General features: G+C 40.8%; 2 protein-coding genes and 1 long non-coding RNA gene across 3 annotated transcripts in view; 2 read left to right on the forward strand and 1 right to left on the reverse strand.

Annotated features, from left to right (window-relative positions):
- PDE6H (phosphodiesterase 6H) overlaps positions 1–14,512 on the reverse strand; it is a 129,151-nt gene that overhangs the window by 102,440 nt on the left and 12,199 nt on the right. The window lies entirely within an intron of this gene.
- Positions 1,281–14,233, forward strand: ART4 (ADP-ribosyltransferase 4 (inactive) (Dombrock blood group)). Its single transcript, XM_004592654.4, has 3 exons — positions 1,281–1,808; positions 5,169–5,877; positions 13,819–14,233. Exons 1-3 carry the CDS (start codon positions 1,626–1,628, stop codon positions 13,896–13,898), a joined length of 972 nt encoding a protein of 323 aa, XP_004592711.2. The 5' UTR covers positions 1,281–1,625; the 3' UTR covers positions 13,899–14,233.
- On the forward strand, positions 6,906–11,758 carry LOC131478119 (uncharacterized). The gene is made up of 2 exons (XR_009244310.1): positions 6,906–6,996; positions 11,510–11,758. It is a non-coding gene; the product is annotated as an uncharacterized LOC131478119 (long non-coding RNA).

The raw sequence follows: 14,512 nt of genomic DNA on the forward strand, positions 1-14,512 counted from the left end.
CTCTCTTTCTCTGTCTCTCCACCCCCTTAACCTCTCACTCCTTCCCTCCCTTCCTCTTCCTCCTTTGCTTTCTAGACGATGTAAACAAAGGAATGGTAAGCATACAAAAGCTCCTACTGCCCTCCAGTGCTCTCCCTCTGGAAGTGCCAGTCACATTAGGAAAAGCAAATCCTTTACGGACAATAAAGGGACCCATTTGTCTAGAGCTTTTGGAAATGATGGGCTGTAGAGGAGAGAAAAATGTCTATGCAAACTGACATCTTATCAAATTTCACAGGGCCGCAGCAACCACATCTATGACATGGAGGTTAAGATGCTACCTTTGTAAGGTGTCTCATAGTTTGAGATAATAGGCAAAGGGATCTTGAAACACAGTGTTCTCCCAACAGAAGGAAATTACTATTGCCTATTCATTCTGATGATTCCATAAAGTTACGAAAATTGAGGCTCAGCAGATTCCTCTTTAGGTTAATACAGCCAGAATTATGAATAGAACTGCACTCGTGATCCCAATTTTTTTTACTGTAATTCTTGTTCTTTTTATAATGGTTCAACACTATATGGTAGTTTCTCTAGGTCAGGAGTCATGGGAAGCTTTGTTTCCTCCTTTGCAGCTTTCTAGACACTCTAAAAATATCCACTATCTAAAATATTTGTTAGTATCACAGAACTACTATCATTACTAGAAAAACTAGATTAAAAAATATTTATCATGCTGAGAAAAAAAAATGAGTAGCAGCGTTTCCAAATAGGATTTAGTTTCCCTGAACAGTCAGATAATGAATCAGGAAGTTGAGATGGAAAATACTAGCAAGAAAAACAACTATCACAGGAGTTAGGAATGGGGAAGGATGTTCAGAAAGAGAAGTGCTGAAGGCAAGTGTTGAACCCTGTACTGGGTTAACTTCGCATGCCAAATCCTACTTTCAGTTCTTGTCAGTTGTACCGGTGCAGAGCCAGCCTTCTGTCAGGATTCATTTAGCACAGTGTGGAGCGAGGACCTAATATTTTCAGAACAGGTGCAATCTACCAGAGTTTTAAATATGCCATGGAAAAGCAACAAATACAGCCTATTTTCTGACAAACACTCTAAAAGGCATGGCAGTTCATTCAGGGCAGGGCCTATCAGCAGTACCAGCTGCACAGGGTCCCACCTTGACATGGAATCGCGCCAGCTACCTTGCATGCTCTAATCTTGTTACTCACAATGGAAGCCTGGGGCTCACGATAATGGATCTGGCCCCAAACACCAGGCAGATCATTCTTCCTGCAGTGCTAGAAAATTAAGGCTGAACTGCAGAGCCTGACCCTTAACTGGCCTTTGGCAATCCCCTAAATACAAACCAGATACGGGATGTGTCTGTGTGTCTGTGTGTGTGTGTGTGTGTGTGTGTGTGTGTGTGTGTGTGTGTTTAACTGCAAACTAACGAGTTCTCCTTCAAAACCCTTATTTGGTGCACACATCTGGCTCTTTCACAGGAATTTTAGCCGAGCAAAGAAGTTGGAGTTAATTTTGAGTCCCTGGAAAAGCTGCTGGTTGGCAGTGGTGGCCAACAGAAGTTCCAACCTAGACAGGATCACTCAGAGTTCTGGCTGAGATTCACTCAAAGAAAACCCAAGAGAAGATGAAGTGGCAAGAGCAAAGAAGTACTTTCAATGCAACCCACCGCCGCCTGTTGACCAAAAGGAGCTGGAGGATTCTTACCAGGATCACTGCAGCTCGGGCCATGAGAAGCTTTCTTCTAAGGGGACAGCTGCCCCTCCTGCTGCTGCTCTCTGGCCTGCAGAGTCCCACGGAGAGTTCTGAGGTAGGGGCTGATGGAGGTAGGGGGGGTTAAAAAGGGGATCTCATCTTTTTATGCTCAGTGCTCCAATGGAGCACTCACCTGACAACAAACTTGCAGTGACCCAACTTTATGCATTTGGGATCTAACTTCACTGAAACATTTTAATAAATACAAGGGTGCTTCCAAAAGTTCACAGGAAATGGAATTAAAATGATGCACTAGAATTTTTAAATCCATGTTTTCTTTCAATATTACGGCATTTTCTATAAAAAGATCCTTGAAGGTATAGATTTAAAATTTTTTTTGCACCAAATTAATATTTTAATTTCAGTTTTCACAAACTTTTTGACATATCCTTATTATTACTAGTCAGAATAGAAAGCAATTATTAAAATTATAAATGTCTTGTTTATAAATATGCAATTATGAAAGTCAGTGGCATATAGTTATTTTCTTGATTCTCATTTGAAATTAAATACTGGTTCCATAAAGCAAATAACACAAAATAAATTTAATCTATCTTTCTTTAAATTATAGAGATCAACTTGTTTAAGTATGCTAATTTAAAGCTCTCTATAAAAATAATCTGAGATTAAAGATGACAGAATATTTTGATCTAATAATACATTTACAAAATTTTGAAATTTATCATGAGACTTGATAGCAAAGGACATGACTGGTTTCATTTGGTTTGGCTTAAATAGATTTAGTAGACCCATTTTAAAATCTACTAAAGGAAATTATGGGTTAAATTTATTTATTTACACAGGCTTACTTAGTTGTTTGAAAGGCAGAGATACAGATAGAGACAGAGTGACAGAGAGAGAAATTCCATCTACTTGTTTACTTCTCAAATGGCCAGGAGCTTCATTCTTATCTCCCATGCAGGCACAGGGGTCCAAGAAGTTTCCCAGGTGCATTGGCAGAGGGCTGGTGCAGCAATGCAAAAGCCAGGACTCAAGCCAGCACTCACATAACCCAACCATGCCATAATACCAGCCCTGGTTAAAATTTATCTGTCTTAAAAATTTGTCAAACAACAAAAAGATGTTTCATAAACAACATAGGAATAACATCCAATGGTATGCTTTTTGAGTTTCAATCTCAACATTCTTAACGCTGACTAGGTGGGATCTTTTAACATAACTTCAGTGAGTACTGTTTATCTAAAAAGCATCATTTTGTTACTAAGAAAGAAGCAAGTATTTGGATTTAGATAATTCAACCAAGGCTCTAAATAATGCGAAGACTTCATGGACTTCTTGTCAAATTCCTAACACCAGTGTAGCAGTACTGTCAACAACTAATATTCAGCTTGCTGTCTATTAGAAAAGAGCATCTTTCTCCCCTTCCTGCTTTCCAAGAAGGCACCTCTATCCACCCTTTACTCACCTGCTCCCTTGGATGTGGTTACATGCACTCGATGAATAGCACTAGTAGGAATAACTGGGTACACTTGGGTGGGCTCCACTCTACTTTTTCCTCATGGGCATCAATCTGATGGCAAAGGGCATTTGTCATCTATTCCTCTTGTAAAAAAGTGTCACCTGGCCAGGTCACAGTCTAATACGGCCTGTAACTAGGGAGCAAGTTGGCCTCATTCTGGAATTTCCTTGTTTTGTTTTTTATACAGAACAGAGAGATGGAGTGAAATCGTCATTCATTGGTTTACTTTCCAAATAGCCACAATAACCTGGGCTGGACTAGTCTGAAGTAAGGAAGCAGGAGCTTCCTCTCTGTTTTCCACATGGGTCCCAGGGGCCCAAGTACTCTGTTGCTTTGCTCAAAGTACTCTGCTGCTTTCCCAGGAGCACTGGCAGCAAGCTAGATTGGAAGCAGAGAAGCTGGTACATGAACTAGAACCCATACAGGATGCTTGCATTGCAGGAGTCATCTTAACCCACAAGCCACAACACTGGCCCCCGAAATTTACTCTTAACAGGCCCACTTGATATTGGATCTGCAGATGTGTGCTCCTACATAGCCTCACTCAATAATAAAAATGATAATTAACCTTCACTTTGTTCTCAGTTTTTTAACAATCTGTGAAGACTAGAGGGTTGCAATTTAATAGCAGTCCCTTTGGAAAACCTAACACACACATCCATTAAGATTTTTCTGAAATTAAGCTCAAACATTTTATGGAGATGTTACAAATTTATAAAAGAGATAACCTCTATAATATTCATGACACAGTATGAAGGGGAAGGAAACCCAAACCATGAATGCGATTTAAATACCTGTGGAAAGATGGAATGGAAAGGTAAGTTTGGGCCACGGTGATGCAGTAGCTTAAGCTACTGTTCTGGATGCCCACATTCCACATCAGAGCCCTTGGCTTCAAGTCCTGTGTTCACTTTTTATTATTATTTTTTTTTTAATTTATTGATATTTCTTGGAAAGGCAGATTTACAGAGAAAAGGTAGAGAGAGAGAGAGATCTTCCATCCACTGGCTTAATCCCCAAGTGGCTGCAACAGCCAGAGCTGAACCAATCTGAAGCCAGGAGCCAGGAGCTTCTTCCAGCTCTCCCATGCAGTTGCAGGTCCTAAGGCTTTGGGCCATCCTCTACTGCTTTCCCAGGCCACAGGCAAGGAGCTGGATGGCAGGTGAAGCAGCCGGGACACAAACTGGCACTTATATGGGATCCCAGCGGTTGGTTGTAAGGTGAGAATTTAGCCACTAGGCTGTCATGCCTGGCCCCTGTCTTCACTTCCAATCCAGTTTCCTGTTAATGCAGACCTTGGGAGTTAACAAATGGCAGATCAGGTACTTGGATCCCCACCTGGATGGAGCTCCTGCTCCTCTTGGTTTCAGTTAGCCCAAAACCACTGTTGCAGGCATCTGGGAGATGAACAAGCAGCTGAACGATTTTGTCAAGGAATGAACAAGCAGGTGAAAGACTCTTGGTTGTGTGTTTGAAAGACTATGCCTTTCATAGAAATAAGAATAAACATTTTTAAAAGCAAGTTTATTGCTGAAAAAATTAAATCCAGAGTAGTTTTTCATAACACACTTTCCTTGAATTTTTGAGGATCCTTTGTATTTATGCACTTCAGGTTCTTTGCACCAACACAAACATTTTTAAAATTCTTTTTTCTATGAATTGTGAAGAATCATATTTAATGTACCCAATATGCAAAAAGCATTGGGATTTCAGTGACCTCAACAGGGTTACTTCTTCCCGGGGGAGATGACCTTTTGGTGAGTATGTTCATCTTTCGTCCATGTTTAGCTAATAGTGATGTAGAAAGGAACAGATACAGTGCAATCAACAAATCTTTGTTTTAGGGAGATTTGGCTACACAGAGTCTAGCAAAACTGCTACCATCTTGACCGTCTGAATTGGAATGTTTAAATGGGGATTATTTTTTATTTCCAGGTTGCAATTAAAATCAACTTTGACTTGGCACCGGATTCTTTTGATGATCAGTATCAAGGCTGTAGCAAAGAGGTCATGGAGGAGCTAAAACAAGGAGATTATTTCATGAAAGAACTGCAAGCCCGTAAAAACTATTCTAAGATATGGCAGAATGCCCACTTGACCTGGTTGAACCATGCAAAAGCTCTTCCCCAGAACATGACTATTTCCCATGCAGTAGCCATCCTGATTTATACACTGAACAGCAATGTTCGCTCTGACTTTATGAGCACCATGACCAGGGTGGTCAGGTCCCCACAGCAGTATGAGCATTCATTCCCTTTCAAGTATCTACACTACTACCTGACCTCAGCAATCCAGTTGCTGAGGAAAGACACTGACGGGAAGAACAACAGTCTGTGTTTCAAGGTGTATCATGGCACCAAGGATGTCTCCTTCAAGGCCTACAAAGGGGCTACCATTCGATTTGGTCAGTTTCTCCCCGCCTCCCTCTTAAGAGAAGAAGCAGAGAGGTTTGGGAACCAAACACTATTCACCATACAGACCTGCCTCGGTGCACCTGTGCAAGACTTCTCCCTCAAGAAAGAAGTTTTAATCCCTCCTTATGAGTTCTTTGAGGTCATAAACGTGAGTTACTACCCAAGAGGATACTGGGTGCAACTGCAGTCAGCTGGGAACCAGAGCACATACAACTGCCAGCTGCTAAAAGGTATTCTTGATCCAAGTTGAATCTACTTTTGTCAGAATCACAGACCATGAATCTTTTATAAAAGTTATTTTTTCTGATGGGTAGTTAGGGGGAAAATGCTCAAAATATGGAACTCAGTCTCCACCAGTGTTGAAATTGACAGGTTAAAGAACACGTGCTTCGTTTCCTGGTTTTCCCTCTTTCGCCTCATCTTTTTCTAGGAAAATGAGTTTCCGTAACAGAACTACAGTAGCTCCTCCTTAAATTGGGGGATATATTACAAGACTGCTACTACTTACCTTATACTTTAAGAGCATTAAACTCTAGAGATACCAGATTTTTCATTTATATATATATGTATACATACATATATATACCTAAAGTTTAATTTATAGGCAAGCATAACAAAAAATATACAAGAAGTTATATGAATATTTTATTTCCCCCTCTCTCAAAATTTTATACTATACTCATCTTTCTTTTTGTGATGGTGTAAAAAAGGAGTGATACCTGTGAAATGCGGTGAATGACACAAGAATTCTGATATGATGTTAAATTATTGCATAAAGATTACTTACACACAAGAACTGCGATATTGAAGTAGATTTTTTTTTACACACTACATTCTTTAACTGAGAGCAACACAAGTCTCCTGGGCAGTTTGCTACCCCAAACAGTACTCAATTTAAAACATGAATTATTTCTAGAATTTTTTTTTAATATTATTGGATTGAAGTTAATCACAGGTAATTAAAACTGTAGAACATGAAACGACAGATAAAAGGGGAATGCTGTATTATTCAACAAATTCTAGGCAGAATGAATCTTGACTGGAAAAGACAACATGTAAAAATAGTTTCATTTTTACAGATTTATTGTTTTAATTTTTATTGGAAAGGCAGATCAGATTTACAGAGACAGGAACAGACAGAAGGAAAGATCTTCCATCCACTGGTTCACTCCCCAAGTGACTGCAAAGTCAGGGTTGAGCCGAGTAGCTTCTTCTAGGTCCCCACACAGGTGCAGGGTCCCAAGGTTTTGTGTCATCCTCTACTGCTTTCCCAGGCCACTAGCAGGGAGCTGGGTATGAAGCATCTGGGACAAGAACTGGCATCCATTTGGGACCCAAGCACTTACAAGGTGAAGATTTAACCACTGAACCATCATGCCAGACCCACAAAAACAGCTTCTTTCTCCCTTAAACACAATTTTGTCATCATTATTACAAGGATAAGGAGTTCTAAAAGTAAAGCAGGAAGCAAGACTTACTAAGGTCCCACTTGCAACTATCTTCTATTGTCACAGGAGGCCTTGCCAATATAGGATAGTTAAAATCATTGTCTTCGGAGAATGCTTAGTTTAACAAGAAACAGAAACATGTGTATTCAGTGAGCTGCTGTGTGCAGCGAGGATCTCATTCTCTCTGGGGGAGAGTAAGGCAAGTTTACAATAAGGGCTCTTAAAAATGTTTGTTTATTATTTATTTGAAAGGCAGAGTTACAGATGGAGGGCACTTGAGAAAGGCAGAGGGAAATTTACTTTTATCCTTCTATATTGCAATCAAGTGATTTCACAGAAAAAGAGTTCTATAGTAAATGCTGTACCCTGTTTTAGAAGGACAAAACATGTCTCTAGCCACATGAGTTAATTCACATTCACAGTTGACAGCCATGTGGTTAATAATGAATGAAGCATTCTCTTTCACACCCCTAAGTGATTTGGACTTGAACCAGATACCTAAAAGGAATTCCAATATTTGAAGACCTAGAGACGGCAGATCTCCTAGCAATTTCAGCCCCTAGTCAAGAGTAAGGCACTTTAGTCATCAGATGATCAGGAATATGGTCATTTGCAATGAAAATAATCAGACTAAATTTTCATTTTGAAAATTTACTAATTAGAAGCTCTGCAACCTTGGAGAAAAACTTGTAAACAGCATAGTGTTTTCTCTATAAATTGAAATGGGAAGTAAAAGGTCAGATGTATCACATCATCCACCCAGAGATGGAACTGGAGCATTTTCCTAGGCACAACAGCTACAAAATTATCTAAAGGAGGGAAGTCTTTGGCCCCAGACTCTGGAAGTTGCAGAGAAGTCTGGTCCATTCTCTGACTGGGTTTTGCTTACCTAAAACCTCATTGACTGGTTGTTAGCACAGTCATTTTATTGCACCCAGTCAATACCCACTCATCTCTACAATTAGAAACAAAAAGTCTGCTGGCTTCAGAACATTTCTGGTAACTTGCTACAGTATTTACACACACACCCCCTCAGGAAACTAAGGAACGTTTCTGTTAATGGGTAAACATATTCCAACAGTCTGGAATAGTGAGTATGAACCACAGAAAAGAGGAAGGTAGTGTGTCTGTCTCATAAGTGAACCCTTCTTGTTACTGAAAGTTCAGTCCCTGTCCTTAGTATCCAATCAAAATGATGAAGACAAGGTTTTGGGGTGAAGGTCAGAGAACATTCAATCTGTCAACAGCTAACAGCATAGCCAACTTCCAGGTCTCAAAGGCTACCATTTTGTTGATTGAAGGCGTTTTGGGGTTTTAAAAGGCGGCTGTTAGGAAGGGGTCTCTGGTTTGGTAAAGCCAAAAAAAAGACTACAGTTCTCTGGTTTCAGGGGCCCGGGCTTGTCACTAGATTATACACAAAGAATTGCTTCTGTTTTAGCCTGGTGGTTCTTGAGAGCCATGAGTGCTGAGAGTGGTCTGACCTGACCTGGTCTCCCTGCTGTGGAAAAGGAGTAAAGACAAGGAATAAGGCAATCTGTGCCTTAGGACATGGGCAAGCAAGAAGCCAGCTTCCCATTTTTACGTTGGCTTATAATTTCATGCCTGGTTACATTTCCTGTGAATAAGATCAGTAGAATGCCCAAACCTGATTTTCAAGTTAGTCCTCTCAGCAGACCATTGCTCAACTTTTCAATTTTGGTTTGGTTTTTTTTTTTTTTTTTTTCACTAGCATAAGCCAAAAGGTATGCAATGTCCCTCAAAGTCCCTCTGAAGCAGGTGAATTGTGCTTCCTCTCCTGATCCCTCTGGATCTGACAGGCCGAACACAAGAAAGACACCAGTGAGACCTTTAAATTAGCCTGTCCAGAGACTGTAACTCTCCCAGAGAAGATAAGTGCATTAAAGAGCACTGGCGTGCCTGTCCTTCAATCTATGTCAAAACTGATCCTGTGGATTTGTAAATCAAATTCAAAATACTCCCAGGAATCTTCACTTTCAGAGTCAAGAGGTCAAATCGGAAGTACATTTGCAAAAGAAAAAATTAAATCATCCAAAGCTAAAGGCTTTCCCCTCTGACTCTTCCATCACCCCTCACATGACCTACACCTGTTACCAAAGAAACAGATGTGCCCTTGCACACTGGAAGACTTAAAATATGTTAACAGAATGTTAATTAGTCATTTGCCCTTTACTGTTGCTTCTTTCAGCAACATATCTATGCCAAAAACCTGCAGACCCACAAACACATGCTCTGTTCTGCATTGTTTGATTCATAAAGAAGTTTTATTTGCTGAAATGTTTCACATAATCAAAATTCTTAACATGTTTCTAGAGAAATACAGCCAACTGTTTTTAATAAGCCTCATTTTCCATATAAACTTTGCCAATTACAAATAATAACAACGTACTCCAGTGGCTCGGTCTCTGTGCTGGTTTCTTTATACACACATACGAAGTTTTTAAACCCTACTTTCTAAGATTCTAGCGTGGACAAAATTAATGCATGTGAAAGCCCTTAGAACAATGTGTGACACACTTAGAACAATGTTAAGTACCCAAAATATCTTAAATGTTATTGCTACTAACATTATTCAGTTTACTAACTACCTGTTTATTGGCCTCAATTCTCTAAAATCAGTTTTGCCTATCTGTGACATCACATTGACCTTGAAGAAGTGTCTATCTCAAATAAACACATGAAAGAATAAGCAACAACTAAACTGGGAGAACACATAGCATGTGGAAAATGTACAGACTTTGGAGTCATAAAGACCTGGTTATATAGCAATAGCAATGGGGTATTATGTAAATGACTCAACCCCAGAGCCTCATTCTTCATTTATAAAACGCAAACAGTGCTTGCCTTGCAGAAATGTAACAGTGCTTGGCACTCATTCACCATTAGCCATAAAACTGAAAAACTCTGTGAAAGTATTTTAAACATAGTGACAACTTTTTGCCAGGTAATTATCCTAAAAGTTGAATACTCATTACCTGCTGCATGTTTCCTAGAAAAAGATTATGGTTAGAATTTACCTCAAATGCAAGATTGTTTTGACTTTTCCTGTTAATCACATGGGGAGCTACTGAACTGTTTTGTGTGAGGATATAGAAGATTTCATTTAGATTTTATTAGAATTGGTCTGAGATTTCCATTAAGAATAAACTGCAAAGTTAAAGAGGAGTCTCCAATTAGGAGGCTACTTAATCCAAACAAGAGGGCCAGTATTGTACAGTGGCTTGAGCATCTCCTGAGATCCTGGCATTCAGTATTAGCATGGGTTCAAGCTCCACTTATGATCCAGCTCCCTGCTAATACATGTGTCTGGCAAAGCAGTACCAGATGCCCAAGTGCTTGGATCTCTACCATCCATGGAGGAGACCTGGTTGGACTCTCCTAGCCTCAGATGGGCCCAAGCTGTTGCAGCCATTTGGGGAGTGCACCAGAAGTTGGAAGATTCTCTCTCTCTGGCTTTTGTGTACATAAGTTCTTTAAAAAATAATCCAATGAGAGATGAAGGTGGTAGCAGTGGAACTGGCAGTATGATCTGGTTCAGTATACATTGTGAAGAATAAAGCAAGAGAACTTCTTGACAGGCTGGATGTGAAGAGAGAGAGAAAGAGAAGTGCTCGATGGCTGCGAAGTTTTGGCTTGAGTAACTAAAAAGATGGAGCTGGCATATACTGAGGTTCAGAAGCTTGTGGATGGCAGAGATCTGGATGTAAAGTTTGGTTAGCGATCTTACTGTACTGATGTGAACACTGTGATTTGGTATAGGGGTTTAGTGTAAGATGTATCAGACATATGAAATAGTCAATTGAAGTAGGGATGCCTGATCAACAGTTGGATGTATAAGCCTAAAAGTTTAAAATGACCTGGGTTAGAAATACAAATTTGGAGTCAGTGGAATATGGATGATAGTCAAAGTCCTGTGATGAGATGACCTCTGCACGGGGAGTATAAAGAGAAGCTGCCCAATGACCATTTCTCAGGGTACTCCAATCATATAAGCTAGGATGAGGGGAAATAAGCAAAGAATCCTTAGGAGGAGTGGCTGACGAGAAGAGAAAACCAACAGAGTTGGTCTCCTTGGAGCAAAGTGAAAAGTATCAGGGATGAAACAGTGGTAAAGCTATTAGATTTCCTAAGCTCCATGAGGAATGAAAACTGACAGTTAAGTTCCTGAAGTTCAACACGATTTTGTGTCACTGTGAGGTTGCACAGATTCTTAAGCTCTCCTTGCCTAGTGTTAATTTCATTGGGGGGGGGGCTTGAGAATAACACTGGATATCTGTACTCACATTTAATACATAGTAAGTTCTACGTAAGCACGAGTTAGAGGTGGATGAGGTAGTAGTAACTGTGGCAGTATTAACACTACTTCCAAAATGCATGCAATGTTTTCGTTTTACAGATGAGAATGCTGAAACTCAATGAAAGCAAAATATCATGGTCAAGTTCAAACTGCTAGGGACAGACCTTCAAAACCAAAGCTGATCACCTCCAAAACCAGCCATTTTTCTGCGTTTATTGTTGTTCTTCTATTACTTTTTTTCTGACAATTTCCTTCAGTAGAGTCTTATTTTATTGGAAAATTGAAAGGGTGGATATGGAAGGATCTGCAATCTCTAACTTCCATGAGGAAAAAACAAAACAAAACAAACATTTGAGAATCATTCTACTAACTTACTAGAGTGCACTAATGGCTCCAGGTCTCTGTACAACTTTTACACAACATTTGCTCCCCAAAATCCCAAATAAAACGATACATCCACTATTAATTTCCTTCTTATTGGTAAAAATCAGGGTTTTGAAAATTGCTAAAGATATAGATATGGGTATAGATACAGATTCTAAGCCCAAACTGGAATTCCAAGAAATTCAAATATCTTACATGTTACATAAAAATAATAAAAACATTTCTAATTCATTTGGTCATCCTGTCAAAAACTATGAGTAGTTATTAAGGCAATCAGACTGCAGTCTTTTTCTCTCCCAAACATCTTTTCTACCCTAAACATACAATGAGGACTGCTTGAAGAGGAGATCTAATCATTATGTTGACCATTTACAGGTTTACATTTCCCTCTTCTCTCCATCCCAAAGTGTTCTCAATCAGGGCTTACACCTGGCAGTAATGCTTTGTTTTCTAGCTTTATTTTCTTTTTTTTTTTTTGTTTAAAGATTTATTCATTTTATTACAGCCAGATATACACAGAGGAGGAGAGACAGAGAGGAAGATCTTCTGTCCGATGATTCACTCCCCAAGTGAGCCACAATGGGCCGATGCGCGCCGATCAGATGCCAGAAACCAGGAACCTCTTCCAGGTCTCCCACGTGGGTGCAGGGTCCCAAAGCATTGGGCCATCCTCGACTGCTTTCCCAGGCCACAAGCAGGGAGCTGGATGGGAAGTGGAGCTGCCGGGATTAGAACCGGCGCCCATATGGGCTCCCGGGGCGTTCAAGGTAAGGACTTTAGCCGCTAGGCCACGCCGCCGGGCCCTCTAGCTTTATTTTCAACAGTCAATACTCTCTGCCTGTTAATCTGTCCCATGCTTCCTGTGAGAGGTGTGTATGTATAGGCAGTGCACATACACCCACATTCACAACACAGCAGGTTAGCACTGTGAATGTTTCTTGTATTTTGCAATACAAAAAAAGATCTGTGAATGAATATCTGATATTTGGACTGGCAATGCATGAGTAAGAATACGAGTGGAGTCAAAGTGCCTGAATGCGAGTATTACCTACACTATTTACTAGATGTGTGACTTTTGGCCAGTTTGTTCACATTTGTCACAGTTTCTTCAATATGTGGGCATTTGGCACAGTAGTCAGGATGCCACTTGTGAAGCCTGCATACTGGCTCCATTCATTATTCCTGTTACCTGCTAATGTGCACCCTGGAAGGCAACAGGTGATAGCTCAAGGCCATGCCACACAAAGGAAACCCAAACTGAGTTCATGGCTGCTGCCTGACTTTGGTCAGTCCCAGCTCTGTCTGTTGCAGGTTTGGGGGGCATGAACAAGCAGATGGAAATCCTCTCTGACGTCTGTCTGTCTCTCTCTGACTTCCAAATAAGAGTAAATAATGTTTTAAATGAGGACAATGAAAATAAATAGCTCATAGATTTGTTGTAAGGATTAAATGAGTTAATATCAGACAAGGGCTGAAAACAAATTTAATGTTAGCTTTCATCATGGTAGTAAAGACCATTAAGATGAGGAAAATGGGGCCCAGCATGGCAGCATAATGGCTAAAGTCCCCGCCTGGCATGCTCCAATCCCATATGGGTGCCAGTTCTAATCCTGGCAGCCCCACTTCCCATCCAACTCCCTGCTTGTGGCCTGGGAAAGCAGTCGGGGACGGCCCAAAGCCTTGGGACCCTGCACCTGCGTGGGAGACCCGGAAGAGATCCTGGCTTTGAATTGGTACAGCACCAGCTGCTGTGACTCACCTGGGGGAATGAATCATTGGACGGAAGATCTTCCTCTCTGTCTCTCCTCCTCTTGCTATACCTGACTTTGCAATAAAAATTAAATAAATCTTAAAAAAATAAGCAAGTTAAATTATATTAGAAATACTTTAAAGTAGCATTTCAAGACATGTAGCATTTCAAATGTTTGTATTTATAATTTTCTTTAAATAAGTGGACTAAAGGAAAAATGAATTCATTAATCTCTGCTAGCTAACACATCGGATTTGCTTTTTTTGTTTTGCAGATTTCAGCAAGAAGTACAACCCTGCTCCTACAGTTATTGCTTTGCTTTTCTTTTTTACCAGTGCCATCATCTCTGTCTAAAATGGGGTATAAAGGAATCTGTGGTCCACAGACTGCGTGGCTGTGACTGGCAAAACTCAGGCTGGACTGCATGCTCTGGGGACTTGGGGGTATGGGGTTGCAAGGAGTCAGGGATGGCACAGGTACGACAAGCAGGGATTTGAGGGTTCATGTCAAGTAGGGAATGACTTAAGAGGCTCTTCCATGGACAAGGCCACTGTACTTGCAGGGCTAGATCATGGAACCCACCAGCAAGAGTTGGAACAGGGGAATAGGTAATATGAAGATGGGCTATGATGCCAACCAGTATGTGGGACTCGGGTCTGGGGTACAATCTGTGGGGGACTATGTGGGCTCACCCATATAACCTCCACTGGTACATGCAAGATCTGTGGCTGGGAACAGACCTGGTTGGGGAGCTAAGAAATGCCCTGGCTAGGTTGGAGTTCCCACTAGCAAGCACAAGAGCCATAATGGGACACTGGGCTACATGTGGCTGCAGTCTCCCCCAGCAAGGTTGGGGACTAGGTCTGGGGAGTGCCATACTGGGCTAGACTCCAACATCCACTGGTACTCGTGTGAGCCAAGGTGGGTGTACAATGGGCTGGGCTAGGTCTCAGCTCCCACTGAATTAC

Source organism: Ochotona princeps, chromosome 27 (assembly GCF_030435755.1).
Source record: "Ochotona princeps isolate mOchPri1 chromosome 27, mOchPri1.hap1, whole genome shotgun sequence".
NCBI classification, from domain to species: Eukaryota; Metazoa; Chordata; class Mammalia; order Lagomorpha; family Ochotonidae; genus Ochotona; species Ochotona princeps.